Consider the following 19,271-nt stretch of genomic DNA (forward strand, 5'->3'; position numbering starts at 1 on the left):
GCTTGTCGATCAGGTTGGTAGTTTGGTGGTTCGAATCCTTAGCGCCACACAACAGAGTGGGCTCCTACTTGTCCCAGCTTCTGCCAACCTAACGGTTCGAAAACACAAAAATGCAAGTAGAAATAAATAAAGGATTTAAGTCACAGGAAAGCAGATTTCATCTACAAATTGATCAATCTCCAATATCCATTCACATTGTAATGTGTTACCTTGTGCATATTTACCTGAAACCATTGAACAAAGCAGTTCTGAGAAGACACAAATAGGATTAGGTTTCTCTGTGCAAACACATGCGTTTGAAATATTAAAAGGAACAAAAGTTGCAAGGCATCTGACAACCCTCAAATGCACATACACACACTCCATTTTTATTAGCTGGGTTCATTAAGCTTCACAAAACAGAATATAAAAACTCAATTGAAAATTCATAATGAAGATGAAGGGGGCTTTACCATAATTCAAGCTGAAGATCACCATCTCCTTAAATCAGGAACTGCAGGTTGAAAGAATATCACATGCATCATTCCTAATGGTAGAACATCTGCCCAGTATGGGTTCTTTTTAAACTTCCCTTTTTTTATAAACTGAGAGCAAAGTGATCTACTCTTGTGCTGAGAAGGTATGCATCTATGGCTGTGTTCCAGTAGAATCAGAATCAAATAATACTGTTTATTTGACGTTAAATATTGGTAAAATACTTTATAGTGTAGAAACTCCTTTGACCCAAACTTTACCAGGTTTAAAAATAAATTTAATGTTAGGATCTACAACAAATGTGAAAAAGCCTTATGATGGTGTCCCAGAATAGCCCTTGGAAACAAACACAGGAGAATCCTAAAACAGATTGGCCAAGTCTAAATCCTCAGGATAGATTGTGTTGAAACTCCCAAATTTCTAAAGGTGTAATCTAAATGAACCTTTTTTTTTTAAAAAAAGGACTAAATGTAAACATATTAACACTTTTGTACTATTATGAAAGAAGGATAACAGATATTTAAATTAACAGGAAAGATACGTTTAGCTACTTTGAAAGAGTTAGTACACTTAACTGTAATCAATGGGATGTCTTAGAATAGACTAAAATGTCAATCAAGAGTCTCCACCCACCCCAACTATGAAATCCTATTTCCAGCCACTAGTGTTTTTAACACTCTTTGCAAGGAGGCAATGAAGATAATGTGAGATGGGCAGCTATGTAAATTTGATAGATAAATAAAATGAAGGCAAGGTCAGAATTCTGTAGCGTGTGAATCTTTGGCTTTTCCAATGAAAAGAAAAAATGTTGAAAAGTTGTGGTTTACTGCTATGAGTCTAAGGGTAATGGTGGATATAAATTTAATAAGTCCTTACGTAAGCAAGCAAGCTTCTGAGCAATAAGAAAGGCTTCTCTCTAAGAACCTGGAAGACTTGTTAGTCGTAGGTTCGGAAGTGATACAAGGAAGCTTTGTGGTTTTACATTTATGCTTTATATTTGTGTATGTATATCCCCCTCACCCCAGTCAGATTGGTTGCTAAAAGTCCAATCTTCTTCCACCACTATTTAGAAATTGGGAATTTTTTTTTTAATGAGGGAGATTTTTTTAAAAAAATATATACTTTCTCCATCATTACTCTCAGCCATTAAAAAAGATCAGTTAGAGCTTAACTATTTTTGTGGGCAAATGTAGCTCTTATTTTCACCAACAGAGATTATACATGAATAGAGGCTGGCTCTCATACTCCTAACATTTTAGCGGAAAAGTAGGCTGCTCCTATAGAATAGAATAGAATAGAATAGAATAGAATAGAATAGAATTTTATTATTTGTATGCCGCCCTTCTCCGGGAGGACTCAGGGCGGCGAACAATTCAAGGGGGAAAAGGGGAACATAAAAAAACAAAATACAAATAATAAAAGTAAACAACAGTCGCACAACCATACATGTCGAGAGGGGAGGGAACTCATCACCCCCAGGCCTGCCGGCAAAGCCAGGTTTTGACAGCTTTTCAGAAGCCTGGAGAGAGGTGAGGGTCCGAATCCCTGCGGGGAGTTCATTCCAGAGGGCCGGAGCTGCCACAGAGAAGGCCCTCCCCCGGGTAATAGCCAGATGGCATTGGCTGGTAGATGGCACCCGGAGGAGGCCAACCCTGTGAGATCTAATGGGTCTGTGGGAGGTAATTGGCAGCAGGCGGTCTCTCAAGTACCCTATACACTACAGACACTACATTATTCCCAGTTTTGACCCACACGCTTCTCAAATTTATATGGCTGCCCATCTCATAAAAAGTGACTCTGGATGGTGTACAACAATTTATTAAAACAATAAATGTATTAAAATTGTCATTATTAAAATATAAAAAACCACCAGGCACAAGAGAGAGAATGTTAACTACAGTAATAGAGCCACCTCAAGATCACACCAGGCCTGATGACAGAGCCAGGTCTTGAGGGACTTCCGGAATATTAACTGGGGATGGAGCTAACTTCCCTAGGAGGTGGGAGAGTTTTCCATAAGGTTGGCACCATGGCAGAGAAGACCCGCCTACTGAGATCCCCTCAAGATGGGACCCACAGTCCTCTCTGACGGATCTGATGGGATGGGCAGATATAATCATGGAGAGCTTGGTTTCAAAAGAAATTTGAACAGAATCTAAAGCTATATGTTTGAGGCGATTATGCAACACATGGTAAAGAATATTTGATAAAGATAAATGTTCTAGTTGGTCTAGGTCAGAGATGTTAAACTCATGTCATGGTGGTGTCATGTGATGTATCGGGACTTTTTCCCCTTTCACTAAACCGGGTGTGGCCAGCGCAGGCTGGGAGTTTGACAGCCCTGGTCTAGGTCCTAAGAGTAAGGAAGCAATCACTGGTTTCAGAAAAGGAACAGCTATCAATAATTTCAAATCAGTGAGTTGAGAGCTATTTGTAGTATGCAAAATAACTATGGGAAAATTAATCTGAGGCAGATCAAATTAGATGGCACCATAAATCAAAATTTACCTTCTGATTATCGGTACTTATGATTGAGAATTTTGGGTCGCATTGTCTCATATAAACAAACATACTGTATAAGAAATAAAATGTCACATCCTAACGTTTTTTTAGAAACATAACCATTTGTGAATGAAGCAGAGCTAATCACGTGATGCTATTGGTAATTCACATTTGATTTCTTGTCAACATTTTTCCACTAGCAAGTGGAAATCTCCCCTGATTAGCAGCTGACATTGCCTAGATTTGTCATAAGCATGCTTCGATTCCAGGCTTTTAAAACACCAATGGCCACTTAGAAATCTGTGCCTACAATTACAATTTGTAGAAACACATGTTGATAACTGCAGTAGAATAGGCAAACAGTAGAAGAATGGTTACAGTGTTCTACCAGCTGAAAGCTATGGCCTGATCAGAAATATAATTATTGTTCGAGAGAAACCAAGTGAAAAGTACAAAGTTTAAGGAAGTACTCATTTATATAATCACATGATTTAGTCATAAGCTTGAACTTTTCTCTGCAACAAATTAATTGTGTGTATACAGTATACCAATATAGGCTGGAGGTCTTAATTACTTATGGTATCCTCAAAAATGTTTCTTCAAATATAACTTATTTCCATTGAAGTTCTTCTATAAAATACCTATTTTTAATATATTCAGTATAAGATTGCAATTTCAAACAAAATATAGTTAATAATCAACAAACCCCCCCCACCCAATCATTTGGGAATATTTTATGGAATATTCCAGTGCATCTATTGGAACTCCTAGCTATCATTATGCTGGAAATCTAACTAAGCTGGAGTATTTGTATTGTAATTTTGAAAAGTTGATGGTGGGGAGATGTAACATTGATAGCATGCAGGTAGAGTTGAAGTGAGCTCCTATTCCTTTGGTGTAAAGAAAGCAGCTCTATGTAACTTAATCACATGCTTAATTAAAATATATATGATTTTTTTTGAGCTCCTATTCCTTTGGTGTAAAGAAAGCAGCTCTGTGTAACTTAATCACATGCTTAATTAAAATATATATGATTTTTTTTGCACTGAAGCTTATGTGCCTGTTTGAGGGATCACATAGTTTTATAAGTCATATTCCTCATTCTGTATCTTTGTTACATTTCTAAGGCCAGGTGGCAGCAAGCTTAGCTTTTCAAGATTATCCAGGTAGCAGCAGCAGCCAGCTGTTGATTCTTGGTTAAAAGACCAGGAATTCCCAAGATTGTAAACTATACTGGGAAATAAAAAAAAACGAAACCAAAACAACACCTGGAAAGAGAGCAATGTGAATCACTTCCATATTGTGTCTCTTGTACAAACAATTTCAGATCACATACCCTAGGAAGGTAGCATATTTATGCCAATATGTAGAATTTACAAATGAGTGCAATATCTCCCAATGTATTTTGAAAGTGGGTCCAGCAGTAAGATCAATCTTACAAAAAGACAGATTTCCTATATATATATATATATTCTTTCCATGCATTTAATTTTATTTTTTAAATTCTGACTTTTCTACAGTGTACATTTTATCTTTTTTTGCCTACTTAAACCTATAAACCAATGCATGAAGAGGTACAGTAAAGGGTTAAGAAAAGGAAAGTGAATTGGAGGGAAAAATGCACCTTGGACAATCCACAATTGTCCAGTGTTTTGAAATCCAGCTCTGAATTGCCATAACCAACGGAAAAGAGATCATGGATATACCAGTCTGAAACATCTGGAGGAAATTCAGTTGCATGTAGCTATAAAATCTGTTCATGAAGGCAAACCACAAAACTCAGACCTATTTCTGGTCACCTGCCCCCCCCCCCAGATGAATGCATTGATACATGATCAAAAAACCAAATAGGAATTTCATACTTGATTCCACCCCTTTTCTCTGGAATATCTCTGGAGCATGAGTAACTTGCATGCTGCAGAAGTGGAGGAGGATCTATTTCCTTAGTGTCTCCTTGCATTGCCATCTTAGGCATGGATATGTTCTCATTAGGTGGGAAGATAGAAGAAAAGGAGTTCTATTTAGCAAGTGGGACTGTGCTAACTAGAGATGGCATGTATATTTGACGGTATCAAACCTTTAGTGTGTAGATAATAGCCATCTGAAGCAGCAAATTACCTTCTAACACAAAATGCCAAATATAAATTGAATTTCCCCATGCTTTTCTTGTGCCAGCTATTAAAATCTAGCCCCCAAATATTTTAAAGTGCTTAGTACTACAGTAATAAAACTAGGATGTTGAAACTTCAGGACTTTTCCTTCATTAAGAAATGAAAATAAATGAAATATGCAGCATTAATCGCTTGTTGGCTCTATTTTTTTTAAAACAGACTGCCTATAGTCTAAAAAACTGGGAATTAATGTTTTTATATTTAATTTGTTTTCTACCAAGGAGAGTGAACCAACTTAATTTGATGAGATTTGTGGATGTACATGCAATATACCCCATTCCCAGTTTCACTTAAGGTAGTGAAATGTTGGGGAGGGGGGAAGTGCTTTATTGATCCAAGAACCCAAATTGCATAGAAAGCATTGTCTATCTTAACTTCTTAAAATTATCCAATCCAATGTTTTTTTCTGTCATATTTGTTGGTGGGATCGCTTGCCCATTCCCACTGTTACATGATACTTGGAAATTTAGAAAAGAAAAATATCCTTCCAATAGCAGGAAGGAGATAAAGAGTACAAGTGCTTCATATGCCCACAGAATTAAGATGCAGGATGAACATTGAATAGAATAGAATAACAGGGAAGAAACCTTGGAGGTCCTCTAGTCAAACCCTCTGCTCAAGCAGGAAATCCTATACCATTTTAGAGAAATGGTTGTCCAATCTCTTCTTAAAAACTTCCAGTGTTGGAGAATTCACAACACTGGAAGTTGTTCCACTGGCTACTAGCCAGTAAATTTTTTTAGGAGCACAGGAATGCAATCAGATCTCCTCAGCTAGTTATGCTAAGTTAGGGTACTTTCTCCCCCCCCCCCCCAAATCCTATTCTCATGGTCAGTTGTTAGCCCACCCTACACCTTTTCGAATTAAGTGAACTTTCAAATCAAAAGTGGCCCTGAGCCAGATGCTTTTTCGGCTTCGCTGGCTGAATGGCCCGCATTAAGCAAAGGGAACTATTTTTATCATCCGGAAAAACCGCCCAGCCCAGTTCGCAGCTTTCCTTCCGAGAGAGAAGGTGCCGAGCGAGGTTATATTGCCCGCTTGGAAGTCACGCCCTTTGACCTGGAAGCCTTCCCGGTTACAGCGATGTGAAAGCTGGCGTCCTGCACTTGCTCGGGCTCCTGCTTCCATTCCGACTGGACTTGAGCATTTGAGGGGGGGGGGCGCAGGGGGAAGCTGAGAGTGGACGAGAGGGGCGCCTGGCGGGAACGGGCAGGAGAGCCATCCTGCTCTGCCCGCGAAAAGTCCCGCCTCCCCCCACGCCGGCTGCGATCTCCTCCCCTGCGGTCCCCTCTTCTCCTCCCACCTTGACGTCTGGAACTGGCAGCCCGGCCGGTTCCGCATTCCCGACCCCTCCCCGCAGCGCAGGGGCTGCTATATAATAGGGGCTGATGCAACCCACCCAGCCGTCCGGCACAGCCTGCGAGAGGGGCCAAGCGGCTGGCGGTGAAGGCGGGGCTGCTGCGACCCAGGCGTGCCCGCGGCCGCAGGAGGGATCGGTCCCGGGACCAGGCTGAGATCGGCACGGCGGGCCTGGAGGGAGAAGGCGAGAGTCGCTCCCGGCGCTGGGCGGCGGCGGCGGCGGCGGCGCTGGAGGAGCTGAGCGTGCGACTCGGCTCCCGCTGCAGCCGGGCCCCGGGGGCGCCTTTTCCGTCCCTCCGGTGGGTACAGAAAAGGATTGCGCGCGGCGGAAGGGCGGGTTGGTGCTGCGGGAGCTCCGCGCGTGGTTTCTTCCTGGTCCGCCTGCCGAGGCTGCGATCGTCGGATCTGACTTTCGGCGTCCCTGCTCGGGGCCTGTGCTTTTCCCCCCAGGAGCGACGATGGTGGAGCCTCAGCCGCTCTGGGGGCTGCTAGCCCCGGGCCGTTGGCGCATTCCCAGGGTCGAAGCTGCCGCGCCCCCCATTAGCTGCTGCTTAGGACTCTTTCACTGCCTTGCTGACACGCTGAGTGTCTAAATATCGTAGCCGCTTTCCCCCCACCCCCAGTGCAAAATTCCGGTACATTTGTATAGTGAGCGGGAAACTGATACTTAGTAATGGGAGAGAAAGCTCCGTTGCTATTTATTTATTTTGGATGAATCGATGCGGAACGTAAATTTCATTGTTGGGTATCGGGATATCCTGAAAGCTTTCTCCCTGGTTTCTTGTAGGCACTATTCGGTATTCTAACTTTCCAAACAGCTGGGGGAATCTGGGCTGGAAAAAGATTGAATTAAATTTCCTTTCCTAATCTAGTAAATTGCATCAAGGCAGGATTCTTGGCATCGGCAACAAAGCACTGATATTGGTAGTTAGATTAAACTGTAAGAGGATGCCTGTGAGGATACCTCAGGTCAGAGGTGACCCTTTAAGGCAGGTATACTGTCCAGCTATCATGTTTAGGAATGCTGTAAATTACTAACGAGGCAGCGATGCGATGTAACATTCGGAGGAAAAGAATTTTATTCCAGTTTAATTTTGTATTTTCTTTTACAACCATTTTATTTAGAACATTTTCATTTCACTTTTCATTGATAAACAGTTCCACAAATTGACATTTTTTTCTTCATCCTACTGGAAGTTTTTTGGGTGTCCTGCATCATAATTGGACATTTTATTTCACTGTTTGCTTTTCTTCCTTTTTCTGCACGTCCTATCAGAATCTTTTCCTTCTTTATCCACCTATTTGGCTCTTCTTCCATCCACCCATTTCTCAAGAGTAAAGGAAAACAGGACAGCAAGCCCCCCCCCCTCTTCTATTTGATATTAGGGAAGAAACAGCATGGTGAGCTGGCTTTTCCAGGTAGGAGAATGACAAGAAGGCTTTTGTGTCCCCAAAGAGATAAGAGCTACAGAGTGCTCCCAATCGATAACAAATAACAGAGCTGTAGTTTACTTATGTGTTATATAGAATTGCTGTAAGAATTATGCCTTTTGTGCTAACTTCCCCCTTCCCTTTCTTATGATTTTCTTATTACTAATGTTCCTGCTTCAGCCATAGGTTTTCTTCCACTAATCTAGAGGATATGTTTCCCCATCCATTCATGTGTCTCTAGGGCTTTTATGAATGAGTTTTCTGCTTCAGGACAGGACCATCCCCACTGGTTTAGTTTCCAGACTATAATGGGGTTAAAGTTGTGCATGCAGAAGTGTTAGTTAAACTGAGCTAGGCCATGCCTGGAGGAGCTAGGAAAAGTGATTTGAAGCTTGCAAATTTCATAGCTTTGATTTGGACGTGTCTGTTAGTTAGCCACACCTTTTCTGGCATGTAAGTTTTATTTTACTGATTGAAAACAAGAGCATGAAGGCCTGAAGAAAGCATCTTTTGTGGGGCCATATTTACAGTGTGCTGCATTCTTTGCATATCTTTTGCCTATTGCTATAAATTTGAGTGCTTTCTTGAAAAACATTGTGACTTTCTGGAAAACTGATGAGTTTTTTGTTGCTGTTGTTCTGTGTTTTCTTTTTTTACACAGAACAGTTTTGCTGCGTATGCTTTTGCACTGTAGGCTATAGATCCCATAAATGCACAGAATGCTGTCTTAATCCCTTTGAAAAGCATCTTGTTACTAACTCGGATTGAGAGCTTCTTTCTTTCTGTTTAGACTGGCAAAGAGAGTAATGGCATAATGGTGCTTTTTGCCAGTCCGCTTGTTCACTTCTTTGGGTTGCACAACGCGATTGTGCAGGCTAGTAATCTTTTTGACTAAAGCTTGAGCTGAGCTCACATCCACCTGATCTGTTTTGTTCTGGAAAGTGGATGCTTCGTGTCTGCCATTTCACAAAAGATCTTCCACCTCTCTGAAACCTGTAAAGGAAACTAAGCACAGAAAGAATCCTAAGTTCACTTTAGTATCAAGCATGAAATGGAGCGAAAGCTGGTTTTCTGCATTTCCCTCTAGAAGGCCCTTTTCTTTCTTCCCCAGCCCCTGCCCTTAATTATTTGAGAGTAGATTGCAGATGAAATTGAGAGGGGAAAAAACAGCAAGCAAGAGCCACATTATGTTTCTTTTTCTTTTAATGAAGGCCCTGCGGAGGTGTACTTGAAAACACAGGGTCTCCTATGCCCTCAAGGTGGGTGAGAACACTCGCTTGGCTGGTTCCAGGGCCATATGCAACTGATGGTGGCCAATGAAATGGGGCCTGGCTCGTTCTGTTGCTTGTCTTGGCAGCTTGCTCCATGGCTTGTATTACCAGCCCTGGAACGCAAGGACTGCCAAACTCACTGGCTGTATGTGTATATGCATATGTGTGTGTGTGTGCACGCACATGTGTTGGGGCTTGGAGAGCTGAGCTGAGACAAATACTTCACTGAGTCAGGCTAGGAATTTTTCAGCTTATTTCTTGACGCTTGCATGGAAGCAATCTGCAGGCTCTTGCCAGAGTTCTCCACTGGGAATCGGCAAACTTGTGGGGGCGTTCGGGAGACCAGTTGTTAGGATGTCAAATTCTTTGTGCAGTTCCTAACAGTTTAAAATGCCCATTTGTGTGGGTGGGTCAGGGGGACATAGGACTTGCAGTCAAAATCCATCTTCCTTGCAAGGAGCAGCAGATAGCTGTCTTGAGATTATATGCTTGTTCTGGAGGATTGAAGAGACAAATGAGGCTGTTTGCTCTGTAACCTCTGGCCATTATGCAGTAAACGCCATGGGAATATTGCATCTCTGTCCCAAATTGCAGGGACTTTCTCATTGAAATATGATCTTTATTTCTATAGTTATTGTTCTAGAAACATAGATCAATACCAAAGAGATTCTTTTGTTGTTGCAGAAGTGAAAGAATGAGCAGCATTATACCGAGGGTTAAAATATGGTGATCTGCCTAATAGAGCTAGGTACAATTCATTTCGACCTTTAGTTGAATATGAGGCTTTGATGAAGCATTTTCAATGCCTCAGTTTTTGTTAGACTATAACTTCTCTCACTCTCAACCACCGATAGCCTAGTGGGGACTCCAGCCAAGTGCTTCTGATGGGGCACCTTGAGAGGATTATGATCCATATTCTTTCATTGCTGCTATTACTGGTGAAGTCGATAAACAAGGGGATGGAAGACTTAGAGAAGAAGGGCTTCAAAGGCATTGGACCCCTTTCTTGAATGTATGCTTTGGAAGATGCCTCTGTTTCTAGCTATGTTCCAGCAGTAAATAATATAGTAGCTTTTGCATCAGCAGGAAGATTGCAGTGGAACCTGAGGCCTACACATTTACAGTAGCTAGGTAGCTAGCTAGCTAGATGATAGATAGATGATAGATAGATAGATAGATAGATAGATAGATAGATAGATAGATAGATAGATAATGTATGTATGTATGTATGTATGTATGTATGTATGTATGTATGTTGATAGACATACATACATACATACATACAATATATATATTGAAATATCAACTTTTGGAACATGTTTTATACAACATGCTAAGCCGCAAAAATAGCAAACCACTATGTCTTTGGTTTTATGAAGGCCTATGTAGAGACAGGCATATGTTCTCATGGCTCTCTTGCATATAAAAATAATTTATTTTAATAAATTATTTTAAATTAAATAATAATTTAAAAATAATTTAATTGGGTCACACTTCCCCAATTTAGGTAGGCTGAACTACATATCTCATCATTGCCAATCAGGATGCAGCAGATTGAACTAGTCCTAGGTTAACTTAGCGAAATGTAAAATCTAGAATCTTAAGCACTGTCCTAATAACAATGCCAGCTTTGGGATTTGAATATGAAAAAATCATATCAAAAAAAATATCACTTGTTTAATATCCAAATGTGATATTAAAAGAAAAAAAATTCTACCCTATAGGAGTTTTCCTTGAATTACTTCCAGTCAGTTTTGAATATTTGCATAGCTGCGTTTTAAAAAAAGGTAACACAAATTAGAAAAAAAGTTGCTTTCAAATGCCTTTTCATTGAAACACATATGGGCCAAACTAGACATATTAATGAATGTAGATTAAAACATTATTCTCCAAAGCATCTGAAGGTAGAACAAGAAGCAATGAATGGAAACTAATCATGAAGAGAACCAACCTAGAACTAAGGAGAAATTTCCTGACAGAACAATTAATCAATAGAACTACTTGCCTCCAGAAGTTGTGGGTGCTTCAATACCCAAGGCTTTCAAAAAGTCTGGACAAACATTTGTTTGAAATGATAGAGATGCTTGAGCAGGGATATGGACTAGAAGACCTCCAAGGTCTTTCCTATTCTGTTATCAGAATTGAAGCCTCAGCCAAATCATGACAAAGCTAATAGGAAATGTCTTAGGAAGAGAAAATACAAGGTAGGTTACAATACTAAACCAGTTTTCAAATGTTTTTTATATCACATGTTTCTTAGTCTCCACAACTCTGGAAAATATTTTAAAAGTTTGTTTACAAAAAAACATCAAGAGTAGAAGAAAGTGCAGTTATTAATGTAATTCAAATGTATACCAGCTCCTTTATGTCACTTCGGCAGTAGGAGCAATTTTCTACCTAGGCAAATTATTTCTAGTTTGGCAGGTTTAATCGCTTCACTTTTAGAACCTCAATAAAAAGCAAGGGACACATAAAATGATATGGAAGATGATCTTTGTGGTGCGCAACTTTAAGTCTAACTAACTGCATTAGAAAAGCTGAAGCTTTCGCTGCCTCTTGTGACCTGACATGCTCCGTGTTGAACGGTAACTTGGTTTATACCCCTATCCATGTGACTTTGGGCCAGCAATGATAGGAGGTGCATCTAACATATCTAGAAGGCATTGAATTGGAAAAGATAGATTTAGATTAATGATAATAACTGATTTGTTTTAAAATAAGGCCTTTTGGCTTCCTTTAGTTGTTCCAGTTGTTATAAATTACAGTTGCAATGGCCTCTTGTGGTTGAGAATGCTGAATGGGGTTAAGAGCTGCTCTGGAGGAGCGCTAAATGCTCTGTCCCTGCTCAAAGGTGAAGGGGGTTAGGGAAGGAGAGTTGATCATGATAAAATACAGTACACGCTTTGCATTGAAATGTACCTTTATCAAATGTTAGTATAGGTGGGTCCTGGACTTTTGACCACAACTGAGCCCAAAATTTCTATTGTAAAGTGAGACATTTGTTAAGTGAGTTTTGTCCCATTTTATGACCTTTCTTGCCACAGTTGTTAAGTGAATCACTGCAGTTGATAAGTTACTTACCCAGTTGTTAAGTGAATCTGGCTTCCCTGTTGACTTTGCTTGTTAGACGGTTGCAAAAAGCAATCGCATGACCCTGGGACACTGCAATGGTCATAAATATGAACCTGTTGCCAAGCATCTGAATTTTGATCACGTGATTGTTGGGATCCTGCAAAGTTTGTAATTTTGAAAAATGGTCATAAGTCACTTTTTTTCAGTGCCGTTGTAACTTTGAACGGTCACTAAATGAACTGTTGTAAGTCAAGGACTACCTGTATCTCCCATTAGGATGACAGGTGATATGAAAGAGCTATTTCAAATGCTACAGAGCTGCTGCCAGTGTACATCCTGGTTTAGTGGAAAAGTAGTGAAAGATCTGGTGTTATATAATGGTTGAGGTGTTGGGCGAGCAGGGAGGAGACCCAGATTGTAAATACTTTCAGCCATGGAAGTTCACTGGCTGATCTTTGTTGAATCATTTAAATCAACTCCTCTAGAATTGTGGAAGGCAGGGAAAATATGCCTCACTAGAATAAAAATGCACACTAAATGAAAATATCTAATACTACGTCATCTCTGGCATAATATAAGACAGCTGTGTATTATCAGGAATATTGTGCATATTTATTTTAGGTACAATGTATATTTGAATTCATACTTAATACTACCCATAATTCTTTCTGTCTAGCTTAGCATATTGCATAAATGCATCTGTTAAGGTTTGTAATCCAAGTTAGTTATAGTTTAGTTACTAAAGAATGGTTTAGAGCAGTGGTAGTCAACCTGGTCCCTACCGCCCACTAGTGGGCGTTCCAGCTTTCATGGTGGGCAGTAGGGGTTTGCTGTAACTCTGCTGTATAAATTTTATAAAGTAAAGTTACTTCCCTACTTTATAAATCACTATTACTGTGGAACCAGTGGCTGGTTAGAAAATTTTACTACTAACAGAGATACAAAAGTGGGCGGTAGGTATAAAAAGGTTGACTACCCCTGGTTTAGAGGATGTGTGAAGCCAATGTGTTCTTGACTTTGCAAAGGCCAAATGTTCTTTTTCCTAAATAAATATTCAAGGGTATTATTAATGTGATAATATATACTCTTTCTCAACTGTCATTCAAGCTTATAGCATCAGTGTCAAGTTTAATCACATGAATTCTGAAAAAGCAAAGCTTTCTCCCTAGCAGTGATTCATTATTTTAATTTTATTTAGTTTATTTAACACCACTGTTTGTGATTACCCTTCAGTCAAATGAGCATTTATAACTACCTGACAATCAAATGATTTCCAAAGGTTACCAAATCTGTGGTAAAACAATAAAACCTGCATATACATACCTTGCTTCTTGCACATACACACAAACACAAAGCAGTGTCAGTGCCTCACCCACCTCCTTCACATTTAGCATTTTAAGAACAGCAGTTGAGTGAAAGTTCTGGCAGGATGTGTTATAAGTTTGGCAGGATGGGCAGAAACAAGCTCTGTAGCTTTCATCATTGTGCTGAACAGTATCAACAGATAAAATCAAGGTGGTCCTCTTTATGAAGGTTCTTTCCCCTGACTTTAAAACTACTGGCTACTGCTACTAGCACAACCCAAACCAAATATGGGAAAGCATTTTAAATAGTAGTACTTTCCAAAGGAACATTTTAGTAGGCAGTACTAAAGTTGATCAATGCTTTTGAGGTTTCACCTGGAGAGACTACATAATTCCTAGTCCTAAATAATCTCTGCAATTTGTTAACTTCCTTTTGCAATTCTGCCTTCCTCCTTGAGTTTCTAAATACCTTGAACAGGCTCCTTGATGCATTAGCTAATCATTACTTCTTGTTTGTTAAAGCATTAATCCACAAAGTTGGTTGATTCCTCTCGGTATAGCAATTATTAATTCCTCTTCTTTTTTTTCTTGTGAACAACCTCCTTTCAATTTAGCAAATGCTTATAGACACATAAAGAAGGTACAATGTTCAGTTGTCTAGCTTTGCTTAATGTTTTCCCTCCGACAGCCTTTTACTTTTGCATTTCATTTTCTTTGTTTAACTGTTTGAAAGCAGATTGGTTCTGATCTGTGATGGGATTTCTTAATAAGAATAAATATTCATAAAGATATCTTTGTCCAAAGGTTTTTGTGCAGTGTCCTAGACAACAAACTTTTAACTACATGGCCGGAAAGTCTGCTTTAAACTTACTTTATGTTATTTTATTTATCAATTTTCATAGCCCTGTATGAGGGAGGGGGCAGGGAGAGACAGAGATAGAGAGACAAAGAGATATAGAAAGAAAGGCAGGGGAAGTTTCACAGAAAATAGCCAATTATAATGCTTCTTCATAACACTCTTTGTGGATTCTCCCTGCTTAGCTTCCTATGGAAAATGATGGTTAGTTTCTCCTTTTTTTGTGTAGGGTGTGGAATTGTGTATCTTGCTATGATGCCAGGGCAGATTCCAGACCCATCCTTGACAGCTGGCGCTCTGCCTGGCCTTGGCCCTTTGGCAGGGTTACCTGGTACTACCTTGACAGCAGAGGAACTGAAGTATGCCGACATTCGCAGCATTGGGGCCATGATCTCACCACTACATTTCCTGGAGGTGAAACTGGGCAAGAGGCCTCAGCCAATGAAAAGTGAGGTAGGTTCTAATATAAAATTGGGTTGAAGTGCCAGCCGTATTTGTCCATCAGGGTTGAAAAACAGTAAAGAATCGTTCCTTTTGTTCATAAACCTACAGGCTTTCTCCGCTTATGCGCCTGCATGCTTTGAAAATTATTTGGAGAGCTGATTTGGGTGAGCTTTGTACCTTTTCTCCTGCTCTTTAAAGCAGCCCAATTATTTCCAGTCTTCCACACGAGCCTGAAGAAATGTACCACTGCTATAAGTGGCCTATTCCTTAAAGGTAATGAGCTTGCGTGGATTTTGGGTTTTTATTAGGAGTTTTTTTTAGATTTCTAAATTAGGCAACATTGAAAATTTGAAAATAAAGGTAATGTTAGTCTTTAGTCTAGTCTAGTGTTATGCAGTTCATAATTTCAAAATAACTATCCAAAATAACAGGAACCGTGGTTCTGTGGAACAGTGTCATCCCTTAAGATACATAAAAGATACATCACAAGATCCGAGGTGGCACAGTGGTTAGAGTGCAGTACTGCAGGCCACTTCAGCTGACCACTATCTGCAGTTCAGCGGTTCAAATCTCACCGGCTCAAGGTTGACTCAGCCTTCCATCCTTCTGAGGTGGGTGAAATGAGGACCCAGACTGTGGGGGCAATATGCTGACTCTGTAAACCGCTTAGAGAGGGCTGAAAGCCCTATGAAGCGGTATATAAGTCTAACTGCTATTGCTAACTGCTATAAAGCCATCATTCTTCTGGCCTTTCACAAGGCACTGAAGACTTGGGTTTTCCATGACAGTAGACCAGAACATTAGGGGAGCCTTTTTTCAGGATGTACATGTATGTATAAGTATGTATATGCATCACACGTGAGAGAGAGCACCTTCGATATGATGGGCTTTTAAATTTTTTAAATTGTTAGTTGTTGCTTTTAACTGGATGCTGGCTACTTAGAATTACACGTCAAGTAGGCAATCATTTAAATTGAATGAATGAACAAACCTACATATAAGTACTTACTGTATTAAAGAACTGATTCCTTGATTAGTTGGTATAAAGCTCACACAAAGCAGCTTGGAGAGTCTTTTTTTCCCCTCACACCACCAACGATTATGATGAAAAAAAGTAAAGTTGATCCTCCTTTCTAGAACTCCGAAATAGGTTGTATTTATATAGTTGTACTTTTTTTTATATTTGTAAAACTACATTTACTTCATTAACTTCAGAAAAGCTGACATGTATGCTTGTCTGTAAAAAGAGAACATGTGGTTTTAAAATAATGTTGACATTTGAGAAAGCTGTGATCTTCTCCATACCTCTAAAGTATTTACTTGGAAATAACCATAGTGTGACTTGCTTTTACATAAACAAGTCTGATTGATTTGGGTAGAAAGGTCCAATAATGTAGTAGATCAGAGACGTAAGGTTATTGTAGAAGGAAGTGAATATTCAGTAGTAAATGTTGGAATATATAGTAATGAAAATTTGAAGGAAGAGCAAATGGCAACAATGGAGAGTCTGGTCCTATGAAGTGTGAATACAGGATACAACGAAAGCAAAGGTTTCATACTATGCCGTGGGGAGTAACTTGCTGGTCACTACACTATGTGCACTGAGTTCAAGATGGGGTTATACCAGAGGTGGGTTCCTACCAGTTCGCACCTATTCGGTAGAACCGGTTCGTCAAATCTACCGAACCGGTTAGAAGAGGTTCCACCAGTGGACCCGGAAAGCAGGCCACACCTACAGAAGAGGTTCCAAATTTTTTTGAAACCCACCACTGGTCCTTGGATATGATTATTCTACACTATCATGCTCATATTTATAAAACTCAGTGCCTCTGTGAAAAGTAAGGATGACTACTACGTTTGTGGTGCAATCAGAACATTGCGTGCGTTGAAGTTGTTTTAACGCAAACCAAAGATGCCTTTTAAAAAACAAGTTTACATCATATTCTTATGCATGCCAGTGCTGTGTGTGAGGTAATTTAAGGTGGTTCTGACAAGTGTCGTCGGCATCTTCATATCCGGTCACATGGGCGGCAAGCCACTCCCACAAAGGAGGCCACACCCACAGAGTAGGTTCGAACAATTTTTGAAACCCACCACTGGGTTATACCATCTGAACAGGGTTGATTTCAGCATTGCATACCAGGCTCATTTTAACAGGAGTGCTGCAGATATTGGCTGAAGGTCACCCAAATAATCTAAATCTTTCAGGATCCTTTACAATGAGATTCCCAGGAGAAGAATTTTAGATGGCTTCTTTGCTGAAGCTTTATTCAGTAGTGATATAAAATTGTCACCCAGGCCTCATTGATGATAAATGGTCCACGAGCTTAATGATATGCTGCCCTGAATCTCCTTCTGCTTATGCATGGGCAGGGAGAAGAATATTTTGAAGGTGCTAATTGCCTGATGAATAATTAGTGGCATACATTGCCACTCTCCCTCTTAAGATGTAGGCATCTATTCCACATCAGTATCATCAGGACATGCGAATCTGTCTGTGGACTTGTTAAAAAGCCCACAGACAAAAAAGCAGAATATAGATTTGAGTATTTCAATCCTTGTCCCTATGGCAGTTTAAGGATTAAATGTTTTGTGGAGGAAAGCGTCATGCGCTGAGGGGGTGAGATGTAGTTAGCATCATGTGATTCTTTGTCTTTGTTCAGTTTTCTTATTGCACTTGCGTTTTTCTCTTTTAGCTAGATGAGGAAGAGGAAAGGAGGAAAAGACGCAGAGAGAAGAACAAAGTGGCAGCTGCTCGATGTCGGAACAAGAAGAAAGAGAGAACTGAATTCCTGCAGCGGGTGAGTGTGACCCCTTGTTCCTTCTACTATTATAATGATAGATAAAACATCTGAAGAAAATCCTCTGATTTCCTGGAAGCGCCTGTGTTATTCTCCATGCGTGCTTCACAATGCAGAGAAGTGCTCTGTCTGTCTGTTTTGCTTTGGATGTTGGATGAGGCAGTGGCTTTTTTTCCACAGTGTAAGTGAGAAACCAAAAACTTCACCTCCACATTTCTCTGATTTTGCATAGGAATCTGAGCGCCTGGAACTCATGAATGCTGAGCTGAAGGCACAGATAGAAGAGCTAAAGCAGGAGAGGCAGCAGCTGATTTTGATGCTGAATCGCCACCGTCCCACCTGCATTGTTCGGACAGATAGTGTGAAAACACCAGAGAATGAAGCCAATCCATTGCTGGAACAGCTTGAGAAGAAATGAAATAAAACACATGGTGGGCAAGGCGTTGCACAAACAGGGTCTCTGAGAGTCTCTCATCTAATTACTGTATGACAAACTGTGCACTGTCAAGATTAGTGCAGTCAGGACTAAGGAGCTTCCTTAAGGATTGCACATTCCAGATAAAGGAAGAGAAGGATCAATGGAACACTGAAGTGGGAAGCTTCCTTTGCCACTAAGAGGTCAGCTTGAGTGGATATGGTGGCCATTGTGAAGGCTTTGCTGGTTGTCCTTGCAGTACTGCAACTTGTGGAAAATCTTTAAGCAGCCCATTACAGGCCTGCATTCCAAGCCTGGACACTGGGAGGGTAGCATCATGGTTCTTGCTACTCCTCTTCTCACAGCGAATGGTTGAGAGTTAGTAGGGATTAAGTGGAAGCCATCAACAGGCAAAACTGGGCAGACAATAGTTCTTGTATCCTCCCCATTTAGGACCTGTCATGTGCTATCTCCTTCCTTCCTTCCTTCCTTCCTTCCTTCCTTCCTTCCTTCCTTCCTTCCTTCCTTCCTTCCTTCTTTCCTTTCTCTCAGTGTCTCTCTCTCTCTTTCAGAACCAGAAACCAAGAATGGCAAACACTTGACACAAGTCCTGCCTCATTGCTGGGCCTGTCTGTGGCACTGTGGCGCAGGCGCCCCCACAAGCATACCCTCAGTATAATGTTTACAGCCCAGCTGTCCAGAGGCCATGCTTTTAAAATGCACATTTTTACAGTTTTTAAATATTTTTTTATAAAAGTTTTATACAGCCTCTATACGGATTTATATAATCACTTGATGTGATCCAATAGAAATGTATGTTATTATGGTCTTTGTTACAAATATATATGCGGCAGTTATCTCCATTGTGTTATTTGTTTGGTGGTATCCAGTCCTTTCCCTCGGCATGCTGGGAAAAGGGCCCTGTGCCTTTAGTCTGGCTCCACTGCCATGTCCATCCATGTACGTCCTTCATAATATTCAGTCCTGTATCAGTAAATGTTAACTTTTACTTACCCTCCTATCTCCTGTGCTTCATTCTGCGTTCTGATGCGCTGATTGCATTATGTTTAGGTATGTTTTTGACCTACTTTTTTCAGAACTATTGAAAAAATGTTTCAAAATACTTTAGCAGCCAAAATTCAAGCCACTACATCTTTAATTTCACCAGTCT

The 19,271-nt window shown here is 40.3% G+C and overlaps 1 protein-coding gene across 2 annotated transcripts; it reads left to right on the top strand.

Moving 5' to 3' along the window:
* Window positions 1–6,314: 6,314 nt before the first annotated feature.
* JDP2 (Jun dimerization protein 2) lies at window positions 6,315–19,114 on the top strand. 2 transcript variants are annotated; one of them, XM_087724397.1, is made up of 4 exons: window positions 6,315–6,805; window positions 14,670–14,893; window positions 17,581–17,685; window positions 17,918–19,114. In XM_087724397.1, the coding sequence occupies exons 2-4, from the start codon at window positions 14,693–14,695 to the stop codon at window positions 18,101–18,103; spliced, it is 492 nt and encodes a 163-aa protein (XP_087580523.1). In that variant the 5' UTR covers window positions 6,315–6,805; window positions 14,670–14,692; the 3' UTR covers window positions 18,104–19,114. The 2 variants fall into 2 exon arrangements, with proteins under 2 accessions (XP_087580523.1, XP_087580517.1); XM_087724391.1 differs by lacking the exon at window positions 6,315–6,805 and having other exon boundaries at window positions 12,140–14,893.
* The last annotated feature ends 157 nt before the right edge of the window (window positions 19,115–19,271 follow it).

The sequence above is a fragment of the Thamnophis sirtalis genome, unplaced genomic scaffold, assembly GCF_051295495.1.
Source record: "Thamnophis sirtalis isolate CommonGarterSnake01/CBP01778 unplaced genomic scaffold, rThaSir2_p1.2 scaffold_1, whole genome shotgun sequence".
Lineage (NCBI taxonomy): Eukaryota > Metazoa > Chordata > Lepidosauria > Squamata > Natricidae > Thamnophis > Thamnophis sirtalis.